Source organism: Diadema antillarum, unplaced genomic scaffold, assembly GCF_040938485.1.
Source record: "Diadema antillarum isolate AM-2024a unplaced genomic scaffold, OU_Dant_1.0 seq00001573_RagTag, whole genome shotgun sequence".
Taxonomy (NCBI): Eukaryota; Metazoa; Echinodermata; class Echinoidea; order Diadematoida; family Diadematidae; genus Diadema; species Diadema antillarum.
In genome coordinates this window covers 408,384-435,230 of record NW_027272293.1, presented here as the reverse complement: position 1 = coordinate 435,230, position 26,847 = coordinate 408,384, and the positions used below count along the sequence as shown (strand labels likewise).

Sequence of the window (26,847 nt, the reverse complement as noted above, 5' to 3'; positions counted from 1 at the left end):
CAGGCATGCGCCAACCCATAACCAGATGCATAATTGTAAATTCATGGGCATGTGAAATTGATTTCTCAAACAAAAGGAGCCTGGAGGGAAATGGCTCACATTTGTGGACACAGTGACTCCTTGTTTTGCCAGTGTGGGAATGGGAGACTGCTTTCATTTAAAGGGATCATCTCATAAAACTGACCAGATACCGGTGCGACGCTACTGACAAATTAGGCATTATGCATTTTATAATTTGTTTTCTAAACTATACTCTAAGGCCCGAATTCACGAAGGTGGTAAAATGAAACCATGGTTTAAACCATGGACAAAAACCATGGAGCGCCAAGTGTCGCACGGAATATTTCGTTACGAAATTGGTCATTTCGTAGACAAAATGACCGTTTCGTTAACGAAATTATCATTTCGTGGAGGAAATGTTCATTTAGTTACAAAATTTTGTCATTTCGTTACAAAATAAACATTTCATCGACGAAATGACTGATTTCGTAACGAAATATTCCATGCGACACTTGGCGCTCCCTGGTTTTTGTCCATGGTTTAAACCATGGTTTCATTTGTACCACCTTCGTGAATTCGGGCCTAAAAGTGTATCCAAAACATGCAAAGTAACAAATCAACATTGAAATTCTAAAGATACTGCAACAACTTTCAGCATGGTGTCCAACAACAAGGTTTTATGAAACATGTGCCACAGAGCTTTGACAGATAATAGAAATTGTCCTATAACTACAGCCCGCAACATGCAAGTAGAGTTCCTTCATGTGCAAGGAGGAATTAACACCCCCCTCCCCCCCCCCCCCCCCCCCCGACATGACTTTTGGTCCCCCCTCCCCATCACTCATGGATGAAAAGCTCTTGGGGAAAAGAGCCATTACTGCTGACTCAGATTAAAGTACATTTTGTACTGTAGCCACATGTTCTCAAGCAACATCAATTTTCAAAATACCCCACACATCAAAAAATCTTGCTGGCTTTCTTGGCAGAGAGCCCTACATTGGAAGAGTAAACTCATATAATAGTCAAATATGCTATCAACACAAAGGTGGAAAATTATATACTTGATGTTAGAAATGTTCATAGATGATTAGCAAAAAGTTGCACCAGGGACAGATAAACCTTGTTTTTCTGTGGAATTAATCATTTGCCATTTCCCCTGCAAATAAACAGCTATAACACAGTGTTCAAATCAACTTCACATTTTATATTTCTTTGTGCACTCCGAGAGTCCCTTGCTCAGGGGTGTTTCATGAATTATGTACATACAGAAAGCAGACAGGAAATTAATCATTGCTTACTCTATTTATCCTGAAAAGACTCAACCACTTCAATTCCATAGTAATGTGCCAAGGGGAAACATGATTCCATCTAGAATAACAATGACAATACTCCCTAAGCCCTCATGGTTGGATTAAAAAATACATCGTGCCTCTGTTTCTTGTGAAGGCAGGGAGGCTGAGCTAATCTAGAACAGAAATCAAATTAGCATAGATGAGCATCTCCCCCTGTGCAAGATGGTATTCAAGAGATCATTTTGAAAAGAAGGGCAAAACAACAACTTTGGTTGATGCCACGAGGACACCTTTGAGTAACACACTTCAAGCTAGACTAAACAGGCATGTCGGTTACAGTGAAAGGATAGTGCACATACACACACACACACACAGTGCGATCATCAATGTAGATTTTGCATTATCAGATGATTTTCCCAGTTCTCTGATATTACTGGTGTATAGCATTACTCCCTCTGGGCTTTTTCCTTCCACTTCTCCAATAACAAAGTCATCAAATAAGAAGCATTATTTTAGATACAGCACAGATCTGAATAAAATAGAAAATTTTTATAAACAAGTTCATATCATCAGAACTTCAACATCAGCTTGGTATTTTGTATTATACAGTTGTTGAAGAATGTGTACTTTCTGTGGAGGACAATTTAGCTTGTAGGGGAAAACAAGACTTGTTACCAAAGAAAGCAGTGAAATCAGTTACACTACAGCTGGACATAAGTTTGAGTACACAAACAGGTTAAAAATTTTGACAGATTGAATGTCCTTAACCCATTCTGCATGGGAACCTGGTGACCTGCGTATTAAGTCTATGGGCATTTCAGACTTCAGTATGAAACGGGTAAGTCATGTATCACAAAGACATTTGTGAGACCAGCACAGAAGTAGCCTTGGTTACCACACCAATGTGACATTGCACACCAATATCTTCTTTTTTTTCCCTCCATGAACATGACAGATCAAAATATAGTTGTGTAAAAGTGAAAATTTAAGTGCATTTTGCGCAACCAGATGCTAGTGCGAAAGCAATTTTAAGCTTTCAAATATTTTTGCATGCTATCATAAATTCCTGGACAGTAATCATTGTCCTGATTCTGCAGTTTAAAACATGCAAAATTCATCTTACCCCACTGAGCAGGAAAAATTACTCAAGCAAAAATATCCTCTTTAACAGTATTTCTCTTTTTTTCTCATGTACCATCATGGACTTGCTCTGTTTTTTGAAACATATAAAGCTAATGCATAAATAGAAATAATGGAAGTGACAATACAATCATGCAAATTTTCAGCTGCATATATTGAAAGGCATAGGGCCTATATGAGATGATGTACCAATATATCATACAATACCTTACACAGACCAAAGAGTCCATATCGCTAAGGACAGGGCTTACCAATGAACATGGAAAGAAACAAGATGAAGACTGTATGACCATTTCTTTTTCTTTTTCTTTTTTACATTATACAAGACCTGAATCTAGGAATGTCTATAAGTATATCTACCCCTCCAAGGCAACTCTACACTTGGATGTGGGAAAAGTAGAATATGACTACCTAATATCACAGGACAATGAGTGGTGACATATCACTGTACCACAAACCACCAGGAGAGACACGCAGAGGAAGTCAAGCAAGATTTCTCTGAGGCATTGAGATGGGATCATCCACCACGTCACATCCAATTTGCTTGTAAGCAGCTCCCCTCCCTTTCACTTCTATTCTAGCCAAGTTCACTGCCTTTGACTGGAAACTACAATATATATGCTACCTACATTTTGTCAATCTGGTGAGCTGTGTGAATATGTGTTTCCTTTCCTGTTTCTGCTTTTATTTTATACGATACATGACAATCCTGTCTTAAATTCTTGCAGTTTAATGTATTGACAACTCATATTTTATATGTGACAAGATTGTGTCTGGTGTATATTGTTGTTAACCCACTGCAGACTGGTCCAAAGTATGCTTGGACAGGTGTCTCTGGAAATATGTACTGTAGTGAAATCAGCTGGCCTCAGTTAGTTTAAAATGCAGCATATTTGAATAATTCTTCACACAGCTTGAATATTTATTTCAGCTGAGATCACTGAACATAAGTCTTGCTAATTTCTTGAATTACTATAAAGAAAGAATCTCTTATAGGAAGGGGGAAGGAATACAATAATCACTTCCACTCGTCCCTTACTTACTTACTTTGCTCTTAAAGCTGTTGACTTAATGGGCTCTTATTACTACATGAAGTAAATTCCAACACAGGAGTTCTCCACAGGAAAGAGTCCTGAACAAACCTGCTGTGTAGTCTTCCCCAGCACAAACCAACCCAATATCGATCTAAAAGGATTCCTGCATCAACCTGCACACTTAACCCGCAGGCAAATTAGCAATAGGGGAGGTCACATTCTGCCTCCTCTGCTTCAGCATCCTTTACCCCTCACAAAATAGCTGGTGGCCAAATACGCCTGACAATCAATTCAAAAAGGAGGTAAAGACCAGCGTTGAAGTCACAGTGAGTTTGGAACCGAACATGTCTGCATAAAAAGAAATCCATTTTGAATTGTTGACCATGCAGAATAGAAGTCATGTGAATGAGCAAAAAAGGAATGGATAAAAAAAAAGTAAAATCTATATCAGACCACAAAGGCTGACAAAATGCACACAAATCAGAAACTCTGTGAGAAACATCTTAGTTTGTTTTTCAGTTGCAAAGAATACTTAAACAGGTCCCTTGATTTGTCAAAGTGCTTGATGAGCTCCTCACTTCACTCATGTTACTCAGTATCTTTTGTCTTCTGGACTCTATGAACCTTAATTATTGTTACAAGATCTCATAGAGCTACTGTGATCATGTGACAAGGAATCTAACTTGTGCTGCACTCATCTAGCTTGAAATGAAATTCAATATAGCATGACAAATGTATATCTACACATAATATTTATCTTTACAAAACCAAATTTCACTTCAATTGAACTGTCCTATGATTTTCATACCAGTTAATAAGTACCTCCTCAACAAAGAAATTCACAAAGTACTAGTATTTGTCCATACTAGGAAATAACTGTAACAGTTTCCGCTGAAACTAACCGATTTCTCAGTAAATTCACCATGTTGAGTGGTATAAATAGCGGCAATAACTTGGTAATTGGTAACTTGGTAATAATTTGGTAGAATTTTTTTTAATGTTTGAAATACTGAAGTGGATATTTTTGCGTGACTAATTTTTCGCGCTTGGCCGGACAAGAAGAATTTCGCATGTTTTTAATTCTGCAGAATCAAGCCACCATGCACAGGAACATGTGGCAAGCAAAAATATTTGCGTGCTTTTATTTTCACGCTAGTTTCTGGTTGCGCGAAATGCGCAAAAATTTCAACACCGCGAAAATGTCCACTTTTACAGTACATTATATGTAGGCCTACACTATATGCTGCTGGGGGCAGAGATAATTTAATTTCCCCATTGTACTACATACTGAACATGACACAGCATACTTTAGCATGCTATGGGATTATTTACAATAACCATCTTTGAGGATGAGACAGAGTAAGATTTGGCATTAGTGGCTGATGTTTGTAAGTTGATTAACCCAAAATTATGTTAGGGTGCCCCCTCTAACATCCCTCCCCCTCTTCCTCTTCTACACTATGCACAAGCCCTGTCAAAGTCCCCTTGTGGAACTGAGCAGCTGGTTATGAAGCAAACTGAGGGAAAGATCAGCCCAGCAGTCAGTCACCCTGCCAGTGGAGGGTTCCTTGTATGGTCATTTAAATTGCTCACTTTGATTCTAGTCACGTACTGCCCATGGATATCATCCCAGCAGAGGTGGACACTACCCTTCTCGGACACTCATTCTTCATAGCAGACACATGATGGCAAATTCATACTCAAATGCTCTTACGTAACAAAGTTTGTGATGGAATTTGTGCAATTTAACTCTCAGAATGAATCAAATTGAAAGAATGCAATAAAACCAAAAGGGTCAAATCTGTAAAAATTTTAGCAAAATTAGACAAGAAAAGGAATTAATGAGTAAATAAAAGAAAGTCATCTTTTGATGTCTTTTAGACACTACCATTTCACATGGTATTCATAATTTTGTGCACATGTCAAATAGTCTCATTTTTCTCAAAAGAACAACCCTTTGTGGCTTTGCTCATGATAAACCTGCTTTGTATTATAATTCTCACATCATCTAAAATGGCACAGGAAAAATACTGAAAATGAGAACTAGGGAAAACGATGTATCATAGAATCTGTATTGTTGGTAATGGGTTAAAGGTACAGTTTACCATTGGCAGCAGTGATTTTAAAAATGTTGAAGTTATCACATTTCATGCATATATGTGTAGGTCAGTTGTATCACAAAACATCCTACCATATAAAAATTTGTAATAAAGCTTAAAATATAAGGAGATATCACCATATTTTTCTCAATAAACCATAACTGTGGATCGTTTAGTCTAGAAACATTTTTATTATAACCGTTGTTCATATTTTGTATCATAACAATACTTAACATTGATTATACTGATTCAAATTTTTAAATCAATTGGTTGTTTCTATCCTAAATTCACATCTTCGAACTATTTTGAAGCACTAAGTTGTAGTGTGTGGTTTTTTTTTCATCTGCAAATGATAAATAATACCTTTAAAGGTCATTGCCCTGCAGGATGACCACAACAGCTTCAAGTATTTCAAACAGACATAAGCCAATATGTATGAAGAAATGACACACATTCAATACACCCACATTATTTTGACAGACATTTCTGTGATCAATCCTCCATTTGAAATAATACTAAAAATTCTCTCAGAGTAAATTATAAGTTTGTGTTGTACATCTCCCTGATGTTATTCAAACAACCGTTTCGCAAATCATTATGGGGCTGATTTTTTTCAGAAGTGTGTTGTAACACTGTAAAATCTATGGCCACTATTGCTTGTTGTACAATGTTCAGCAGATGGAAGTAAGACATTTGGCAGAGTACATTTTGTTTGTCACAAAACCACAGAATGACTATAATGCCCCAGTGTCTGGGTCTATTTGTGAACCCCATGACACACTTCAGCATGAACATATTATCTCCAGAGACTGGATTATAGGTGGGCTTTTCACAGGCTTTATGGTGCCCAAGCAATTATCAAAAACACCCCTATACCCCAACAGAAAACAAGAAATATTGGCAGTTGCTGTTATTCCTTCACAAGAATGTTACTTTGAATGAACTTCAATATTGAATACTCTGTAGCAATAGACACAAGACCAACTTCTCAAGATTATTTATCTTACGATCTAATATTGATGAGAAATGGAAATGATTTTATCAAACCTGATATTCTTTGAAACATTATTTGAATGCCCACACATGAAAGTAACTACATGTAGCATGCGTTAAATACTGTGCATGATGAGTACCTAATATGCTGAAATTGCTTAGCCTTAACCAGTCCATGTCTAACTGTAGGCCTAGATGTAGGAAATGTTTGTTTACTCAAGGAGTAATAGCTCCTTGGTTTACTTCAGACAGTGACAGGTCTGAAGCATTGGATTAAGGATAAGGGCAAAGCTGTGGGATTCCATCTAATTTTCTGAAAGGAAATGACTTCAGTCCACATTCATATTGCTTTATGTAGTCTGTGAGTCACAACTTGGACAAACTTTGGCTACACCAGGTCTTTGACCTTCTATATATCACATAACTTGAAAATGACTATATTCTATGCTTTGTGAGCAAAGATAAAAAATCAATGGTCAATAATTTACTCTTATCCACTAGTAATGTACTGTCTCCATTATAAAGACACAATTATCTTGTAGAATCAACTGGTATCAAATAAAATAGCCCATATACCATTAGTGTAACAGCATAACAGGCAAGCAGTGAGTAAGCTATCAATCTGTACTTTTATGTTTGTGGAACCTAGAAGAGAAATTTTTGTTTCTTTTTTCTTTTTTTCATTTCAGTACAAGCATAGGGGTCCCTTTGAATTTCGCAAATCGTTTTGCAAGTTTCTTCCCTAACACCTTGCTACCATGTCATGCAATTGAGAGTACTGATTACATTCTCTTGGAAGTACTCCTTTGAGAAACAGGTAGGAATCACAAGTCACCATGAGCAATGTGGCAAGGAGACCTATCTACTGGGACCAAATTTGGAGTATGTCAATATTTTGTGAATCACCAAATCGGTGTTACATCAATATTGTGGAGAGAAATCACAACAAAAACTGATACAAGTATGAGCAGAAAGTGGGCCTACTACTGTCAGGTATATCAGAGGGGTATAGAGCTTGATATTGTTGTTGTTCTGTTGTTTAACAATTTGATACACTGGAGGAGACAGGTGGACTTCTGAAAATCTTACTATTCATTAGCCTATGTTTCACAGAAAAAATGATGACTGATAAAGCCAAATGAGTGCGATGTTTGAACATCAAAGTGCACAACTGCCTTTCATCATCATACATGACACTGTTGCAAGCTCTGAACATTGTTATATTATTTAAAAAAAAAAAAATGTTCATATCAAGGAACAATAATTTCAGCAGGTATCATCACGTACCTGGCTTTCCTCAGTAATGAACACTTTGAATGGATAAATCTAAGAACAGCAGCTGTTTCTTTCATGATAACTTACTTTAGTTGTGTTTTGTTTTGCTTTGTTTTTTCATATAGTGCATTTTCAGGTGTCTGCAAATGTAGCCTCTGGTATGAGCTAAAACAGGAAGTATCTGTGAAATACTGGCTTGTATTTAACCTGAACCAGCTGGAAAAGAGTCAGTCTAAAAATCAGCTGTACACATTACTACATTTACACAATGTGCTCATTGAACAAACTCTAAACATCTTTCTGCAGTACATAAGCAAAGAATGAAGGCATTTACATCGTAATGGTAGTGGCAACAAAACCTTGATGGGGGTGGGGTGTCATTTGATTTTAATACCAGGTCTTTCCCACCCAGTAGTAGTAGCTTATCATCTTGAGTATGATGCAGGTCACTACACAAGAATATCGCAGCTATCATCAGCAGTCAAATCTCTCCACACAACTAGTCCCATGAGGTATATGTCAGCCACTGGAGGCTTCAAACGCAATCGTGCATGTAGTGCAAAGGATAGTGGCCTCTTCTTTGCTCTATCCAAATTCCATCGGCAAATAAACTAATCGATAAATCCAGTCTCACAAAGTCCATTAACACAACACAAAGGTATAATCTCCAAGGCATGGATACATGCATCCCCTGCATACATGCAATTTTGGGTTTGCCTTTTGTTTGCTAAAGATAGAAGCTGAACAAATATAACTCACTTTGAACAGCACTATAACCTAAATCATCATATTTCGATTATCTTACTATATAAAGTTGCTTCTGCTGTTTCATTGCTATTTCCTATATGACTGCGATGTAAGTAAGCATCAGAGGACAAAATCCTTCACCAGGAAGCAATAGATATGAATAAAGAATTATCAGAGTACAGTTTTGGTTACAAATCACTCATAAGTTTGTCAGCATATCCTAATCATGTAGAAGGCTGATTAGGCTAAGGCAGTTTTACGCTGCAATCATAGTACAAACACTTCCTAGTTTCATCGTGATGCCTATAATCCATTTATTGAGCTCATGAAACTTTTCTCACAAATAAATACTTAGCTACATAGACTGGTTTTTCCTCCAAGTATCATCTGACAATAATTCTCTGAAATTGCTGATAAATGTCACTCCTGATTGCATGGCTAATGACTACACCTTGAGCAGCATTTTGTTGAAAATCACCCTCTTACAGATCTTGTTCTTTTCCAAATTTCTGTTTATTGCAATAAACCAATATCCCTCCAAAATGATTGGTCAACATGGCCACCAATAATGTATCATTTCCTCGCAAAATCAGTTTCTATAACATACAATGCTATCTCCTTATCCTTTGCAATTGAAGTTATACTTCAAATAGTATTCTGTGTTCTGTTCAACGTAACAACAATCTTCAAACATATGCTAGCAGTATGTTTTCCTTGGGTACATGTGTCTGACTGCACACAATTTCCCCAACTTTACTCTCTTGTGCCCTGTAATGAAAGCAATTTGTGCTGATCAAACATACCCAAACTCGATGTCATCAGTGAAAATAATTATGTAGGCCTACATGATACTTTGGTATCACTACATTGCCAAATAACTATTCCTAAATTACTAGTGTGTTTCTGAGCACAGAGCAACTCATTTCATTCTTCAGTGAGTGGCCACTGGTGCAGCTAGTCTTATAACAAAGGGTTGAAACTGATCATCTGCTGGGGTAACTGGTGATGATTATGTAACATCCTACTTGCATAATACCCCTAGTCTCATCACTGGAGCAGAACAGAATCCACCTACACTTTTTGTTATTGTTGTAACAAAAACTTTATGGGCCTTGTCTTTGATGCAAGGAGTGAACCTAAAGCCTGTAAGTGTAATAAAGGTCTAATGGTTTAGGTTTATATCCCATAGGGGCCTACTGCTATGTGATAGGAAATACAAGATAGGCCTATATGCTTCAATTTCAGTGTTCAATTCAAACACATATCATCTGTTCATATCTTTATCTCCTTTCAGCTTTTTGAATTAAAGGACAAGTTCACCTTCATAAACATAAGGATTGAGAGAATGCAACAATATTAGTAGAACACATCAGTGAAAGTTTGAGGAAAATTGGACAATCGATGCAAAAGTTATGAATTTTTAAAATTTTTGTGTTGGAACAGCTGGATGAGGAGACTACTACAGCTTGTGAGTCATATGCGTACAACAGTATAAAGAAAATGTAAAAGAAAATTCAACATATTTTCACTTTTTTCGCATAATAAAAGAGCTCTTGACTTGCCTCTTTCTAAAGGCAGGGGGAATAATATTGCCCATAATATTTGTCGGTAACGAGTCAGGGGAATGTGTACTTTTTTCAAAAGATGGAATTTTGTGAAATTCTCTTTATATTTTCCTTATATTGTTGTACGCAAGTTATTTATACACTGCAGTAGTCTTCTCATCCAGCGGTTGCTGCACAAAAATTTTAAAAATTCATAACTTTTGAACGGATTGTCTGATTTTCCTCAAACTTTCAATGATGTGTTCTACTAATATTGCTACATTCTCTCAATCCTTATGTTTGTAAAGGTGAACTTGTCCTTTAAGAAAGGTACTCTTACCAATTGTGAGGATTCATATTCCGGACCAGAATTGGCAAACACATCACAAGAGTGATAACCTCAACATCTACAGGGATTCATATTGAGGAGATGATTCTCTGAATAAAAACTTGTCTTTTGACAAGAACTTCATTCTGACAAAATATGTGAAATCCTGAATGCACAACTACCAAACCATGCAAATGCTACCCATGTACCCATGCCAGCAAATGCTGCTAACTTTATTTGAATCAGATCAAGGATTGTAAGAGTTAAAAAACATCATGAGAGCGAAATATTATATTGCATTATACAATAGAAGTTGAAATAATCCACTAAATCCAATAATGCACTAAGCTTTCTCTTAGCGTGGACTGTTCCACAAAGTACATGGAAGTACTGGTATTGGTAAGTGAATGACAACAACTGACTGTTCTATGCCACAACATTTTTTTTTTTTTTTTTTTTTTAATGTGGGGGGGGGGGGGGGGGATGGGGGTGGGTGGCATGCAGAAGTAAAAACAGTGATTTACATGCATATCGATTCTATTTCCACTACATTTTGTGCATGGAATTGCATCTGATTACATACAGGAACCAGAATTTTCCATGATGTTTTAATGCAGCCTGGCTAACCTCATTTGATGAGAATATAATATGATATGCACAATGAGAGAGAACAGAAATCCAAACAATCTTATGGCTTTCAATGTGCAGAAGCCATAAGAAGTACATAAATGCACAGGGGTCAAATAATGGTGAGAAAGTTAGAACACTGGCCCCCAAATTGAAATGAATGCTTTGCTTGTCCATCCAGATAGTTGATTTGCCTTTCAAATGCTGTTTTCAGGAATCCTAAAAAGCTTTAAAGTCAAAACCAGCAATATTTCCATTAAATCATTACTATGAATCACTGCCCTTCTGACAAAATCAGACCAAAAGGTCAGAAACATGTATGATGGTCATTCAAAGTGAAATTGAAAGGTTGACATTGACGTCACTTGCAATGGACAAATGACAATGCATAGCCAGCAACAGAGCTAGAAGAGAGTCTGGAAACTGTCCAGCAATGTATTCACTCACATTGGTCCTTGAATCTAATGTGAGACTGCTGCAACATGGTGTTCTGCATCCCCCTAGCATCAGTTATGGCTTAAAACATGAATTCAATGTAAGCTCACTCTCTTGCACAAATCCCACATAGGCAATGGATTAGCTCAATCAAAATGTCAATGAAAACTGCACAGAAGCAAGAATGTAATAGGTAGGTACAATAGTTTCCAAGCTCCCTGGTATAACAAAACCTATGCCAGTTTAGACTACAGTAATGGTGAGATATAATTAAGCTTACACAACAACAAAATAAAATGTGAAGACTATCTAGTGGTAGATTTGTCATGGTGTCTCTGGAGGGAAGCCATGTCGAGAGGAATGTTGCATGTTTGCTTTTTTTGAGGCTGCTGGTGAGGACAGCCAAACTTGTTCACAAACATTATCAATTATTATTACTCCAAATTCTGATTTCAAATATTCTTCGTATTTAATAAATTGATAAAGTCAGAAATGATGTCTCATTTAAAGATATTGGTTGATATCATGAAATTAGAAATGTGAAAAAAAAAGAAAATCTTCTTCAATAAAGCATCTACTGTCTATTCTATAGATTGGCAGCATCTACTCGTCAACCTCTACAATTACAAATCAGCCGTCGTGACCAACCACCGCTGATAAACACCACACAACTTGCGCACTTTTGTGTTTAATCATGTTTGCAGTTATCAATGTAAGAAATTCAAAAGAATGTGCTATTCATTGGAGGTGAACTCATGAGAATGGAGTCAGTCAGGCCTGCTTGGGGCGAAACCAGCCCGAACAGTTTAAAAGCAGACAAGAGACCACTTTTTCAAGAGGGCTTTCAAACTTTCAATATGAAACTCTGAAATCCACCCGCAGTATCTAAAATGCGGTAGGCTATACTTCCCCTCTCAGTAACTTGTGCATTTTTGGCCAGCTCCTGGCCCAAACTAAAATATCATGCGCAGTAAAAAATTGCATTCTGTCACTGAGTTCCTTCCCCCCCCCCCCCCCAACCAGTAATATCTGTTACTGCTGGTTCTCTAAAATGCTGACATCTTTTTTTTTTTTTTAATGGAATGGGAAAATCAGAGTTTTATAATGTAACACTGCCAGGAAAAACAGAGACTTTTCTTCTTTTTTTTTATGCAAGAAATGTGCATGCACATGAAAGACCAGTATAATTATCTAGTTCTTTTGGGAGCAAAAGTAGAATGCTCTATGTGCAGCTTGCCACTGTTTTTCAGTGGAAGCCACTGATCTGTGCGATTCTTATAATATAGATTGCTACATAGGCAGGCAGGCACTAGATCTCTGCACTGAGGGTGGATGTCATGTGACCAAACATTGGAATAAAACTGGCGAGTGGGAGAGTGAGCACTTACACTGACAAAAAACAAAAACAAACCAAAAACCCTGAATAAAACTGCCTTCTTTCAAAACACTTCACCTCTGAGGAGGGTTTTTAAATTCCATTCACATACTGGTAGCTGCCTACCTACCTGTACTTCTGATGAAATTTAAATGTGAAAAAAAGTATGGTTTTGGGTGGCAGTGTAAATACCCCCTATAGAGAGATTTGGGGCTTTTTTACATTTTTTTTTTTTTTGGTACTTTCCCCCAATCTTATGAACTCACTGTGAAAGTAGTCAAACACTGGCCTAACAAAACAATTCGCCAAGATGGTCACATACCTCTCAGCAGGTGGTGGCCATGCTGTCTTTGTTTCTTTGTTGTGCTGACAGAAGGCCCTTACCCCCTCCCCCTTCCTCTTTATAAAACCAAATTCATGGTAAATGAAATACCACTAGTCTTAATGTATTGTCTCTTCCTCTCCCACAACTTAGTTACAACAAAAAACTTTGCAGATCAATAATCTTCCCTCTTGAGAGGTGTGACCTATGACCTATACCAGTGCTACCAAACAAAAAAACATTTATCTTTGTTCATCATAGGGTGCTGGGGGCTACAACGTGTTTCTCAGAGAATGAATGACTCAAAGAAAAAGTTGGTTTGGGATTTGAAAACATCGTATTCAAAATGGACCAAGTACTTGGCAAAATGACTATACATGATAATGAAGCACCAACAGTGGTGTCCCACAGGAACTAAACAGTCACCTCTTGTAGTGACTGTAGCATCTCTTGTGTTATATTTCCTCATTCTGAAGAAGACCCAAATACTCAAACTAGAAATATTTGTGTTCACTTTAATTTACCGAATTTTGTGAGAGCTAAGATTCTTGAAATTAAAATGCACATGAATTTTTTTAGTCTACACTATCATGCATAGAATGCCAGTAGCAATTTGCAATAATTTCATGCTGCGAAAATATCTTGCTTTATAGTTGATATGATATTTCTCTCAAAACTATTCTAGCATTACTAAAGTGATAATCATGTTGGAATTTACCTCCCCAAACCAAAATAAATTAATAAATTAAAAAAAAAAAAAAATAATAATAATAATGATAATGATAATTGAAGGACAAAATGTCAGGAGGAGCACATATTGGTTCATGTGGTTATGTTAATTGGATTCTTGCATATCTAAACGAGGGAGAAATATCAAAAGACTTAAATAGTAAATTAATATGAGCAGCATTAATTTTTCCAACATACATTTTCATGGAAAATTGTAACAGTTCAAAACAAAAAAGAACAAGCAGACAAGTACTATCGTTTCCCAGCTGCACATGTCTTATAATCCCCCCCCCCCCCCCCCCCCCCCCCCGATACTGCCTTCAGTGGGGCAACAACACTGACGGATCAGAAACACAGTGACCATTCAGAAAGAGGTACAGGACTACAGTATGAGTATCACCTCATATCCCAATGTCTGAATTGTGTGCTCTATGACTCATGCCTGGCAAGCTCGAATGAAATGTGTTGGTATAATCATTCTTGGACTGTATGTTCAAAAGGCAAGGCTGGGGATGAGGGTTTCAGGTAAAAAGGAGGGAGTTGGAGGTTGATGGGAACTTGATTATAGATACTGCTATTGATATAAAATACTCTGTTTTGTTCTTTCAATGTTTCAGCAAAGTCCACAAGAAAGTTACTTCAGAAATGATCATCTTCTCATTATTAAATCTGCACCTCTGAATTAATTCATCTCATATTCATTTGAGAAATATGCAATGAAACTTGATCATTAAATCTGCATAAAATCAGAATGCAAAGCAAGCCCTACTCTTCTGAAGTGTGTTGCCAATGAAGAATCAATATTTTGCAAATTCAAAAGCCCACAAAAATTCTGCAACCAAACAGAACATTCCATATGATCAGCATGGACTCCAATGACAGAGAGTTTTTGCATTATCATATGAAATATCAACAAGGGATGGTAAAATTTATGATAAACAGGTAGAATAGCAAACCACATACTTTGTACAATGTAGCTGTGATTTCAGGAACCCGATTGATTATGTAAATCACAATTATTCTAATCAGAGTGTTACAAAGCCATATGATGCTACACAGTACCAGGGAGGTGCTAGAGAAGGAGAGACAACTACTGCACTCTCCTTTGAAGTCATGCGTGGCACCGCCAAGAAGCTATGCGTTCAACTACAGGTGTTACCCATGTGCTTTGACAAAAGAGAGCATCAATAATCGGGACTAGCGCTCTCACATCTAGAAATACTTGCCCCTACTGCAATTCGCTCTCTCTTTCAATGTGATGGCAACAATGAATTTGTGTACCTTGAATTGGAGCAGCGAATCAAAATGCAGTGTAAAACTGACAATTTTAACAGCAAATAGTTTAAAAGCACGCTGGAACACGCTTTAGCGGAGTACTTTATTTGAAAGATCAAAATATCCCAGATTAAAAGATAGAAAACTAACATGCCGAAATGTGCGCATTATAGAAAAATATTCGGTTTTTAAGAGGGCCTAATTTTCATTTCATTTCGATTTGCACATTACGAAGAAACTAGAAATACATGTTTATAACATTGAATTCTTTCCCAAACTATTCTAAAACAATTCGAGTATTTCATTTAAAACTTTACGGTGAAATAAAGCTTATAATTCAACGAAAGGTGAAATGCGTTCTTCATCTCCGAACTTCGTCTTGCAACTAGAGCTGTGCCATTTCAACATGTTAAGGTGGACATCTCGCCCAGATGGAGAAAATATCATGAAGGGCCTACCACCAGGGCTGCATTTCCTTCTATCCACGTGCAAATTCAAAATGCAAATTCTCCTGAGGGCAAACTTCCAGTGGAACAAAAGAAAAACAAATACAAAAGCAAACAAAAAAGACACATAATGATCAATAGGCATCTACATCTCAAGATTTCATGGTCCCTTTGTAACCTTCAAGGCCAAGGCACATGTGACTGCAGACATAAGAATGTAGCCAGCCAGTCGATGTCTAGTCATGGCTGCACTTCTCTGCTGCAAAGGGTCAGGAGTTCCTGTATGAATGACCTACTAGCCGCAGCCAATAACCACTTTTTGGATTCTATTGCTTCTATCCCTCTCCTTTTATCACATGGATTTCCTGCAAAGGTGCTCAGTATTCATCAACAGGAACAGCATAATGAGTCAATACCTCATGACTATAATCAATAGCCAAAGTGTCTGAACAATATCTTGTAATTTAGATGAATATTTTTTTTAATTCTTTTTTTAAGATTTCAAGTGCTTAAATCTATTCACAAATGCAAGAGTTTTGATTAGTATAATATAGGGCCTACTCATCCAGCAGATGATTACATGAGGGATGTACATGTAGAGTGGTTCTGGATAGCCCCCAGCAAGAACTCTGGCTGCACAGGTCATTATAGTGGCTGCATCAGCACTAAGTTCAGGTTGGGGTCATGAGACAGATGTAAGCCACAAGAACAGACTGTGCTTATCAACCATATTCCAACAACAATGGAATGTCCATAAAAAGGCATAGTCCATGTAATTCTCTGATAAGATACATTCACATTGTTGGTTTAAAGATCACAGAATACCCCCCCCCCCCAAAAAAAATAAAAAAATAAAAAAAAAATAAAATAAATAAATAAATAAATAAATTACATAAAATATAAAAAAATCTTACAATTCAATGTTCTTAGAAATGATCACAAAATAAATATCTTATGTATTTGTCTTGCTTTAACTTGGCATTAGGAAGATTTAAAAGGAAATTTGTTTGCCAACCCATAACCCCCCCCCCCCCCCCTGTCCCCAGCCATGCACGAGAATTTAAATGAAAGATATCCATTCTTCAGAATAGGGTAACATGACAGAATTCAACCTACCTAATATTTTCAAACCACCATTCTAATATCTTGTCCTACTTCCTCTTGTACAAGTAACTAATTGGTCTAGGGATACACTGTATGCAAAATTCATACTCTTATGTAACTCTGGAAGAAAAACTTGCCATACACTATCTCATCAGAAAGTCAACGACCTCTAGAAAGGTGGCTTCAATCAAAACACAGACAGCAAACGGAAAAAGGTAATTTGCTGATTTCAGCATGGTGCATGAAGAGCTGTAGCTTTCCATGGGTAGAGTGCATGAGAACTCAAAGTACCAGAAATTGCTCAGTAATTATTCTCTTCAAAAGTAGTGCCAATGCTATGTGCCCCTATGGATAGATGGAACAAATTTAGACACAAACAATGCTAGTCACAATAGCATAACCCTAGTCTAAACTGCATTTGTTCCACTATCAAAAGGCTAAAGGTGCCATAATATGAAACCTGCTTGTCATATGGTCAGTTAGCCAGATTTCATAAGCAGCAAGAGACAACTCCCCACATGGTGGCTTGCCAAAGGTAATATGACTTGAACTATAAGATATAAAGTAAAATGATTTAGCCCTTGCCCAAAAATGCCCCCCCCCCCTTGGTTCAGATGCCCTGACAAGTAGGCAGCCTTCACTGACTTGATCAAAATATAGTTGTTTAATTTTCTGATGAAAATACTACTACAGCCAACATAATGTAAATTGTAATCGGATCTTCTCTATCTTAAGCTTTGAACATTCAGAGCCAATTTCATAAAAGCTTTATGATTTCTGGCATGCGTCCTAGATCTCTTCTGGGGCTGATGAAGACGTAAGTTGCAGGCAAGTCTGACAAAGTTCGTGTGAATTTTGTCCCTACTATTTTTTTTTTTTTTCACTGAACTTACATTGTATACCTCAGAGAAGAAAAACTGCAAACAACCCATAACTAGTATCTCAAAAACTCTGGCTTGTGAAGACCCCACCTTTCACATTCTAATACCCCACACTGCAACTTTCATTCTTAGTAAGACTTTGTAAAGACGTTTGTAGGTGATAAATGGCACAAATAAGATGCTAAATTACCAGCCTCTATACACCACACAGAAAAGAATGCCACTTCAGACAGATTGCTGAGGCAGACAGAAAGTCTGATGTATTCAAACACTGATGGTGTTCTAGCATCATAGACTCCCCAATCAAAGTGGGTACTTCAGCATTAGAATACTCCTTTCCTATAATACCAACTCTGATCAACAATAGGATTCAACTTGGACAATAACAATGTTTTCCAACAGGCCTCCCCCACTTGAACAACCAGCCCATTTTTAGTTAGTTTTTGTCTCTTGGCAGTACATAGCACAGGCCTAAATCTGGAGTGAAAATGCTCTTTCCTTTCTACTGTATAGGGCCTACCTCATACATTTCACAGTGTTTTTATGTTAGTGAATTTCATGTCTCAACTGATACTTCCAAAATCTGATAACTCAAGAAAATATTGTCATCTACATAACACCTCACCCTGTGTGGTCTCCTCTGTGTGAAATTATCTCATTTTTGTTTTCCTGAAGAGATCAAACTTATCCTCATTCAATAACTAAGGTTCACTGTGGTCTCAATTGTGAAATATTACACTCATGAAATCATATAGAAATATACAGTATTCATGCTATGTACCTCATTAGAATATCAATATCAGTACATCACCTCCAATTTTCTTAGAAATAAGCACACTTTCCAACTGGAATGACAAGTTAGAATTTCACCTACATGCTATAAGTACCTCGTATATCTACCTGTGACATATTCTCTGTTAGCTACTAGGGAAGTATTTTTATTAAAAACAAGTCATATTACATGCAAGGAGTAAGTTTCTATTTAAATAACTACTTCATAAAATTTAACATCTTGATTTTCTTTGTGAATCTGATCTTTGGAATCTTATGAGAACTAAAAGCACAATAAATAAGCTAGATTGTAATTATAAACAAGGGCATAAGAATATTTGTGTATCACATGACTAGTTATTAGTATGACACACGGGTCTTGATCCACCATCATAGCCCATTCATCATAATTCATTTTTTGAGCCAAGTTTACACCCAAGATCATGACATCTGTACATCCCTGGCAATGCACAATTGCTTTGGACTACTTAAAAAATATCAATTAAAAGCTTAATCATCAGGCAGAAGAGTTTCCATACCAAGGTGTACGTATTCAAGGGTCAAAGTACTGGCAAACGTCATCCATGCAGAATGCACAAACAACACTTTGTAATCTCAATGAACTGTTATCAGCTTATCGAGCAAAATCATGATTCTTTAAGGACAAACGCATTTTGAAACTTGAACTTTGTCATTTGATAGAATCTCTCTCTTCTACTGCATGCTCCAAAATTAAGAATTTGAACACACCTACTCCTCATACAAGAAAATTGTAATCACCATTTCAAGTCACAGAACAAGGCACAATCAATACTTAATAGGCCTACATGGTATATTCTGAAGTAATTTTCATCCTAAATAGTAGTGACATGAATAACTTATGAAAATATAACACTAATGTGCTTTATTTCGTCCCCATGATGGGAAATTATTCACTTTTCTCCTGAAAAGGGGCCAACACTTAAATTTCTTATTCTGTCTTTATACTTATCAACTTTAAAGCACAAGTTTGGAGGTATTAGTCAAATATTTCATAGCTTTGGATATTAGGCAAGACCCACTCAGGATGAAATATGGATAATATATTATTCAGTGTAGTTTGCCTTCATGGAATACTACTCTTCTGATTCAAAGGGGGGGGGGGGGATACTGACAGTAGTCGTGACAATGGTATTAAAGGCTTGTGTCATTCTAAAGCCTGCAATGAATAGCTGCTTTAGTGAATTAATACAGGTTTGTACTTCTTTCTTGCTGGTAGCATAAGCATTACAAAGTCTGCTTGAAATTCAAATCCTTCCTGCATATCTACCACAATTGGTTGTACAGTTGGGAACAGGGTAGATACTGTAAAACGAGGAATGTTTGCGTGCATTTTAATTTTGCGAGAGCCAAGATTCACGAAATTAAAATGCACACGAAAGTTCTCGTCTACACTATATGCACTGAATGCCAGTGGCGATTCACAAGAATTTCATGCTGCAAAAAAGGCCGTCAGCTCCAATTCGCGAAAATTTCATGCCGCGAATATCATGTTTTACAGAATCAGATTCTGCCCACAGTTTGCCTGCAGTAAGCCCTGTCTGTTCTCTTCTGTCACCCTACATGTCCTCAGTACGGCCCTATGATTATGAATGCTATTACACATTCTTGACACTCCCTAAGAACACCTGCTTCAAAAATCAGTGAGAGGGCAATGGTGAGTTCCTTCCCAACAGATGGAATGCCCACATCAATCTTTTTTAAAAGTAAGGGTCTATTTCACTATTGAAAAGGAGACGTTGCCGTGACTGCTGGGACTGTTCAGTTGCGGCAACCTGTGTGATTCGAAGACAAAAAAAGACTTGCGCTCTCACCAAGAAGGCAACTCCTGGTGGGTAATGTCTGAGACATCTCCAAACAAGGTGACAACTTATTCACTTAGAAGTAGCGGGGATGTAGCCGCAATGCCCATGGTGGTGCAGTAACTTTCCCATGTCTAAATCAGTCTCAATGATGTGGTCACAACTGATAGACCATTGTGGAAATAACTCTTGAGACATGCTGGAGACTAGAAAAAGTCAATGAAAAAACTGAACATGTTTCTCCAGCGACTCCCTGGAGACCCGTCTAATCTCCAGGAGATGACACAGAGAATAGAGTCACATCTAGGTTGCTACATTGTCTCCAGGTCAATGAGATACTGTATACGCCAAATATTTCACGAGGTTTTTATTTTCACAAATTTTGAGAGTCAGGTGCTATTTGCTAAATTAAAGACACATGAAAATAATGACTCTGATCCATGATATGAATGTGACGCACATGTACATGTGTAACTCAGTACAGTGTGCTGTAGTCCACGATCGCGAATTTAACCACATGAGAAATCGTCGGGAAGTCCCAATTCGCAAAAATGTAGACTCACTAAATATAAGGCGTATAGGCCTACTAGTAACCCACTTTTGCCACAACTAGGTGACCATATGATGCATCAAGCATTACCCCGGGGTACCATAGTACCCCGGGTTACCGCGTTGTGTAGCGCCACCTCACATCCACTCAAGGACAGCCGCAGAGAAATGCATGCACAGTGTGCGTATACATAGTCACTCCCATGCCACTGCATGTTATCTGATGCATGCATGGCACGCTGTGCTAGCAACAGCGTGTGGTTCAGTGCACTGCAGTGAAGTGGCGGCTAGCACCGCTAGCTCGAGCACCAAAATAATTTCCACTTTTTGGCAACTCAGGGCACAACCTTTCTAAAAAAATAAATAATTCAACAAAATGGCTGATTTTCATTTGGTACCCCGGGATACCATTTATGTCATCATATGTCTAGCTCGGTAATGATTTAGTATCTTCTACATTTATTTGATGGCTTTTGACCCCCCCCCCCCAAAAAAAAAAATAAATAAATAAATAAATAAATAAATAAATAAATAAAATAAAAATAAATAAATAAATTAATTAATTAATAATAATAATAATAATAATAATAATAAAATTGAAAAAATAAAAAATAAAAAATAAAAATAAAAATAACATAAAAAATGAATAAACAAATAAAATACAAAATTAATAGAACTACAAATAAAGAAATAAATACATATAAAAAAAAATCATAAAATACCAGTACTGAAATCAGTTACAGGTAAGTTTCATTTTGATAATGAGAAGTTGAGCTCCCAGTTGAAAATCTTCCACTTTTGCGCATTGGAAGTAAACATTACAGCGAATGCACAAAAACAGCCAGCAAGACATTGTTGGCAAGCTGACCTTCGCCTTTCAACCAGTAGCTTACCCTCGATGCCTTACACACTACAGTGTCACGGGAAGTTTCCAGGGACACTTGGGAGTTTACACAGCGATCATGGTTCTAGGACATAATTTTAGAAAAGTCACATGGCATTTTACCTGCAAGGTCTTTCATATGAGATCTCCTAGGTTCACCAGACCAGGTAGATCCGAATGAAATTTGCTGAGCATAAAAGGGAGGGCATTAGGAGATCCAAATCAAATACCATGTAGGGCCTATATGACTAAATTCTGTCACGCAAGAACATCTTGTGGGTTCAAAGTACTCTAAATAACATTCATATTGTACTTTCACATGCTCTCATCACCTGAAGTGCTTTTTTATCACTTCAAAAGTTCCTGACTTGACTGCAAGCCCCTATAACTGTGTACTCAAGTTCAGTGGTGTGAGCTCTGAGCTCTGATTTCTTCTAATGGCAACTACCAGTACTGCAGTAGGCTACCTGGGGGGGGGGGGGGGGGGGGTTTTTCATCAATTTAGTCAGCGCTGACAAGTTGTCAGTCTCTGACAATCACCATGGTAACAGTCAGTGACCAGAGCATCTCAGCTAATCAAAACCAAGGATTTTACTGAAATTGTCAGAGACTGACAACTTGTCAGCGTTGACTAAATTGATGAAACACCCCCCTGTAGTTGGGAAGTGCTGATGATGTGATCAATTGACATCACAAAAGTGAGTGAATATCATGTATACCACTTGGCAGGCGGTGATTTGGCTCAGTCAGAAGTGCATCTGCCTCCAGATCCAATGGCAAGGGTACCGGGTTCAATTCCCCAGTCTCACTGAGCAATGCTGTGTGTAAGCATTTCATCCCCTCTAGTAAGAAGCATAACACTCTGTCCCTCTGATGGGACATTAAATGGAAGTCCCATGTGTTAACTAGCAACTGACTCATCCACTTAAAAGATCCAATTTCATTCATTCAACGCAAAGAGCAGGGTGCTAAACCCAGTGAAGTGAAATAGGAAAATAAGAAATAAGAAATATACTTTACCTCAATATCAACTAAAGAATTAGCACAATAAATCTGATTGCGTAATATGGAACAATTGAGATAAAAAAAATCAAGTAACTCGATAAAAGATACGAGGTAATAATGAATCAAACCTCACATATATTAAATTGAATGGCTACTAAGTAGGCCTACAAGAGTAATTTCTGTCCTAAAGTGCCTATCTACCATGAAACACAAAGCATTTAAGCACAATCTTACTAACAATGTAGCAACAAGAATTAATCATTCCAATTCAGTTTAAAGTTTCACTAGGAGAAGAGTTTTGGTATTGACCTGGGCCCGTTTTAATTAGGCCTGACTAGATATGCCAATCAGGAAATGGACAAGCAAGCGGAAGGGTATAACCTATGATATCAAAATGCACACTTATTGAATTTGCTATGTTGTTGTTAGTCTACATCCTATTACTTCTCACTCTGCTTTTCACTAGCACTGAATCAGCATCATTTGTAATGGTAAATCACATAGAATTCTAAACTGGTCTATCAGCAATTTAAAGAATTCACATTCTCACGATATCTTTGCTCATTTCGCATATTCTGAACCAGAATCTGGGGTGGATCTGTATTAAATTCTCTCCAGGTCCAGGAGCATTTACAGAAATAATGTAAAAGCCGGCATGCTTACAGTCTCATCAGTCAGTATAGATGGGCACACAGTCACTGATGCTGCTACATCAAATACAAACACCTGCCCTCTCTTGCCGCAAGCATGCGCCCACACACAAGGCACACAAAACACACCACAACATTGCAAGGAGACAGGAATCCACATGGGTGGAGGGAGAGGGGAAACACAGTGCACTTACCATAAAAGGAAAATACTGTCTACCCTGACTGGAGCTTGCAAAACATATGAGACTTGCCCTGTATCCGTCTTGCAATGCTCCCTGCTTGCGGCTGGAGCGTGTATTGTATCTTGCTCAACTAGGAATCCTCTCACTCTGCCCAAGATGATGGAGATAACTCTCTCGGCTTGTCAAATCCCAGTGATGTTGGTCGTTGTGGAAAGTCAAGGCAAAAGCAGCAAGAAATTTTGGCCCACGTTTTCGTCCTGCGGCCTGCTGGGGATGTAAAAGATGGAGTGTAAAGGGTACAATGTCATTGAAGTGTATGAGATGTGGGTCCTGACACAAGGCTGATACAGCTCAGCGCATAGACATGCATGGAGCACAATACACACAGCTAGTCCACACACTCTGGGACACACAAGCACAAATGAAGGCTTCTCATAGACAGCATGCAGAGCACACAGAAGGCATTAGATCAATGCAAGTGCATGCTTTAGCTACAGGGCTGGATGTGCTGGAGCCCCCTAACCCTCACCAAGCACGTGGACTGCTCCATTTGCACACACTGGGGGTGTAAGATTGTCAGTAGTGTGTGAGGGTTTAGCATGGGTTAGGTAAACAAGCCACAATTTACTCAATGGATAATCACCAACCAGACGGAGTAGAATCTGAAGAAATGATTCCCCTCACATCATTCTATAGCTGCTGCCTGTGGAGAAGGATTTCAGATTTCTCTCCATTCTTTTATCCAATTGGACTTACAAACCTTAATTCCTGCGTTGCTGTCTAACCACAACTCCTCCCTATCCTTGAGTTGATGATTCCGAGATCCCCTGAAAAAACCAATAACAGTTGAGTAAAGACTTGGCAGAGGACAGGACAAAATTATTGATCCATATTGATGACCAAGTGACAGGTTAGGGCATCTGCTTCGTCATTCTATGGGGCTGGTTTATGGACATGAGAACATGCATGGAAGACAGTCTATTGGTTCAGCCCTCCTGAGCGTTTGTCTCAAGATCATGCCGCCACACTTAACCACACTGTGGAAAGGAAATAGATTTCTCAATTAACAAAAGCAAACTCTCTTTCACGGCGTAGCATTTTTAATGAAAGTGTCAATATAAATACAATAGAACAGAGGTGAACCTGTCAACCTGCTAATTTAATTTTTTGGAAGAAATATTATCGCCATGAATCATGAAGCTCCAAAGAATTGTTTAAGTTAATAGTCTAATTGGCTTGAAAATATAGTGAATTTCAGCTCCTGCTTGATGGCAAAACTTCCAGCAAAATTAATATGTCACGTACATTAAAAATAATGCTTTTGATATTCTTTATACAAATCCCTTTAACAAAATATAGTGAAGCCAAAATTAAAGATGGTTGATATAGCAACTTTGCAATAACATATTACGTAGGTTTGAGAGAAAAGGATGTGATGATCTGATTCATTGTGTTGCTCCGGTTAAATGCATTCTCATCAGACACACACATCTGCAAATCTGATTCCTGCAAAAGTATATTGATTTTTGATTGGTTTCTTCAAAAGAAAAAGAATGAATAAAAAAATACCTACATATCTGATGGTTTACAAGAAATATGACTTCTTGAGAATGTTGTTTTGAATTAAACTATAGAATGTCAAGCAAAATCACAATCAAACATATCATCAATTGATGTGTACTAACCATTATCATCTTTTCCTGAATTTGTATATGGAGTACACTTTCTGTAATTATGGAAAGAGTGCAACAATGTGACATCATAGATTCATCAGAAATGTCACATTTTTATGTTTACAAAATTTGAAGCACATTTTCACATAAGAAACAGGAGCAATTTTTACGTACCTAAGTGTGCCACATTAGATTCCTCATAAAACATTCATGTGATCATTACTTTTTTAGTATCAGTTTGACTTTGCTGTGTCCCCAATTCTGGCATGTCTGCTTCTTTCCATTTTCAGAACATATATATATATATTTTTCTTTTTACCTGGTTCAGTTTCATTTAACTCCATCATTACAATTAAAAGTTAACATAAACATGAGTTTTAAAGAATTGTTTGCCTGGGCTAAGTTGGAGTAAAGATACCTTAAGTTTCTAAGTATGCTTTTGCTTACTTTAAAAAAAAAAAAGTGAACAGAACCAGTAAGGAAATATGCATATGAATAGAGGCAGTTGAATTCAGTCATCACAAAAATAAACACAAATATAAATTAAAAGACTAAAAAGTCTTCACAGGCTCTATGGCACAGAAGTTTCACTCAGTACTGCATCAAAAAATATCAAGCTTACAAAAGAGACAACACCTAAACAAAGAAAGGCACACCATTCTAGCTGCAAATGTATGTCTGCTACAAGATTCTATGTCTCATCTGTGTGACACAGTGATGACTGCAAATGGTGTGCTCTGCTAATGAATGAGTCTATCGTCTGATCGAAGTCAATATCTGGACTATACACTGGCTTTACTCCCATCTCTCAGCTTCCTTCCAGCCCGGCTATCTTTACATCATATCAAGGTCACATCAAACAGAGTAAGGGATAGCTTCTTGTTGTTCAGGTTTTTCTTTCTCACCTCTCAGCCTCCTCTTTGGAGGCTGGGTTCCTTTCAGAGATGCTAATCGAAAACTTCACCCCAGTTTCTTTTATTCCTCTCACCTTCCTGCCCGAGCCCATTGAGTTCCCCTTGTTCTTATCCAACTCCAACATGGTTACAGTAAACGTCCTACAAAGACACAGACTTAGCAACGTCACAATAAACACCTTGTGAGAACACTGTCATCTGTTTCCTAAAAGGTCGGCTATGCATGAATGCACGCGGACAAAGGGAACATAAGGAATGGGAAAGTATAAGAAAAATAGAGTCATGGCCACAAATTAATGATTCGGATCAGACAAGGATGACTGGCTGCCATTTGCCATGGAGTAAAAAGCATGAACATTAATTGCAGCTGACAAATGACAGGGCAGCAGACATGTGGACAAAGGAAAGAACAATAGTGCCTCGACCCCTTCTCTATCAAATTGCTATTTATTCATGACATATCATTACTCCACAGTAAATCTTCTGCATTAGGGTACTTGAAGGTAATTCCTTGAGCATGGTTATATTTCTGAAATATACAAAAACTGGCAGAGCTAGTTTATGTAACTTTCATAAGTAAATTCCAAAATGTCCTTAAATTGTTGCACATCAGGAAAGCTAAAACAAAATAAAGAAGAAAAAAAAAAACAACCCCAAAAAGCAAAAACAACAAAAAAAGCTTAAAAAGCCCCACACCAATAGCCCATAAACGTGTGGGTCCAGCTCTCACCTG

General features: G+C 37.6%; 1 protein-coding gene across 8 annotated transcripts in view; it reads right to left on the bottom strand.

The window, feature by feature from the left end:
* LOC139710817 (CUGBP Elav-like family member 1) overlaps positions 1–26,847 on the bottom strand; it is a 185,422-nt gene that overhangs the window by 116,484 nt on the left and 42,091 nt on the right. For 7 of the 8 annotated variants that reach the window (XM_071622728.1, XM_071622734.1, XM_071622737.1 and 4 more), the window contains exon 1: positions 23,540–23,930. In XM_071622728.1, coding sequence (XP_071478829.1) covers positions 23,540–23,542 — 3 coding nt within the window. In that variant the 5' untranslated portion in view covers positions 23,543–23,930. Of the gene's footprint in view, positions 1–23,539; positions 23,931–26,847 lie in introns of those variants that run through there. The other variant, XM_071622729.1, reaches the window with a different exon arrangement.